We start from the raw sequence: 1,787 nt of genomic DNA on the forward strand, positions 1-1,787 counted from the left end.
ACGTCTGGCTATTCCTCCAAACACTTGGGGCCACGTCACACTGAAGCAGTGTTCTCCAAACCAATGTCACATCTACCTGTGGTCACGAAGTTAATTTCATAGGTATAACCCACACGTTTTTAAAAAAATAAAATGGGACACAAAACATCGTATTACTATTATTCAGAGTAAAAGTTATAACTGTGTAAGTGTAAGCATCGTTTTCTTAAACTTGTTTCAGTTAAATCCCAGTACACAGCAGTGAATTTCTTATTGTGAGTCAGGCTTAAAGACAGCTGACTCAAACAGAGTTGACTACAAGAAGGAACAAGAGGTTACCTGCATTTGGGGGGACCTAAACCCTTCCGCCCTTCAGAAAAGGGTCAAAAACTGGTGGGCTGGGCAGAGAATTCTAACAGTGCCTGCCTGCCCGCCCAGACGGTCACACCAAGGGATCTGACAAATCCTAACTGCTGACTCTGAGCAGCATGCAGCGTCAGAAAACCTAGTGAATCTTCCTGCTCCAGGAGGTCGGTGCTGTGATCACCCCCATTTCAAGAGGAAGAAACCGAGGCCGCAAGAGCTTCAATCCCATGTCGAGGGCCACAAGGCTGGTCGGCGGCAGAGCTGGACCCTTGACCACTTTGGTGACACGGGCACGCCCCCTGCCCCCAGCACAGGCTCTTCCGTGGCTGGAGCAGGGTCAAAGCTGCTTGGATTCGAAGCCCAATCTTGCTAGATGGGACCCGGAAACTTGGAAAAGTGGGTTTCCTGCCGCTGCCTGAGGCCACCGCACTGGACAATCATCACTCCGAAGCCCCGACCGAAGCCACGCCGAGGTCCCGCGGGAAGCCGGAGCGGGCCCAGGCCCCTCACCTGCATGCCGTGGTAGCCTTTCCCCGAATAGGCCACGAGCAGCACGATCTTCCGCTTGGGCAGCTTCCTGCGCGGCTCCCCGTCCGCGCTGCTCTTGAGCTTCTTGGCCTGCTGCTCGGTTTCCTCCCAGACCTTGGCTCCGCCCTGCCACCCACTCCGGACCTTCTTGTCCTGCTCCTGCCTGGCCTCCACGGGAGCGGGGGACTCCGCGTTCCCGGCCATGGGGGGCAAACTGGAAAGACGGGCGCGGCGTGAGCAAGACAGAAGCTGCAGGGCTGGGGTGACACGGTGGCGGCACCATGGGGCACACGCCCCGGGCTGACAGCCGAGCGGAGTCTCGGCTGCGGGCTGGCACTGGGCTGGTCTCAGAGTCCGCGACGCCGGGCAGGGACAGCACTTAGGGAATCGGGGCTAGGCCGTGCGCCCCGCGAGCTACCCCGGGCCGGGACAAGGGCGCGGTCATTACCCGAAGGGGCGCCGTCCCAGGAGCGGCGTCCACGGTCCGCAAGCTCTCCGCAGGACCCCGGCCGCCGCCCGCAGGCTGGGGAACCCCATGCACCGCCGGAGTAGCGGGGGGCACGCGCCTGACCCCTGACCTCCCCCGGGCCTCTGACGCCTAGCCCCGCCCCTCCTGACCCTTGACTTTCCCTGGGACCCACCGCGCTCCAGCCCCGCCCGCGGCTAACCCGCAGGCTGACCTCTAACCACCCCAGTTCCCCCTCGTCCTCCCGCCCCTCCCGGCCGGCTTCCCCTAGGAAGTCGGGGAGACCCTGGCCACCCTGGTCGGGACCAGAGGGGCACGTCCCCAACCAGCCCCACTCACGGCGCGGTGCACTGAACCCCCGCCGGACCACGTGGGCGAAGGCGGAAGTGGAGCCTGGGGCCGGACGGTGGCCGGGCGCGGACAAAAGTCCGGGGCGGGGCGGGGCTTG

General features: G+C 62.5%; 1 protein-coding gene across 2 annotated transcripts in view; it reads right to left on the minus strand.

Annotated features, from left to right (window-relative positions):
• The window catches only part of PUS1 (pseudouridine synthase 1), a 9,915-nt gene extending 8,149 nt beyond the window's left edge, over positions 1-1,766 (minus strand). The window contains exons 1-2 of one of the 2 annotated variants that reach the window (XM_039879214.1): positions 1,679-1,766; positions 856-1,087 (exon numbers count right to left, since the gene is read on the minus strand). In XM_039879214.1, the coding sequence (XP_039735148.1) occupies positions 856-1,077 (222 nt within the window). In that variant the 5' untranslated portion in view covers positions 1,078-1,087; positions 1,679-1,766. The other variant, XM_039879213.1, reaches the window with a different exon arrangement.
• Positions 1,767-1,787: the final 21 nt, after the last annotated feature.

Source organism: Pteropus medius, unplaced genomic scaffold (assembly GCF_902729225.1).
Source record: "Pteropus medius unplaced genomic scaffold, Ma_sr-lr_union100, whole genome shotgun sequence".
NCBI classification, from domain to species: domain Eukaryota; kingdom Metazoa; phylum Chordata; class Mammalia; order Chiroptera; family Pteropodidae; genus Pteropus; species Pteropus medius.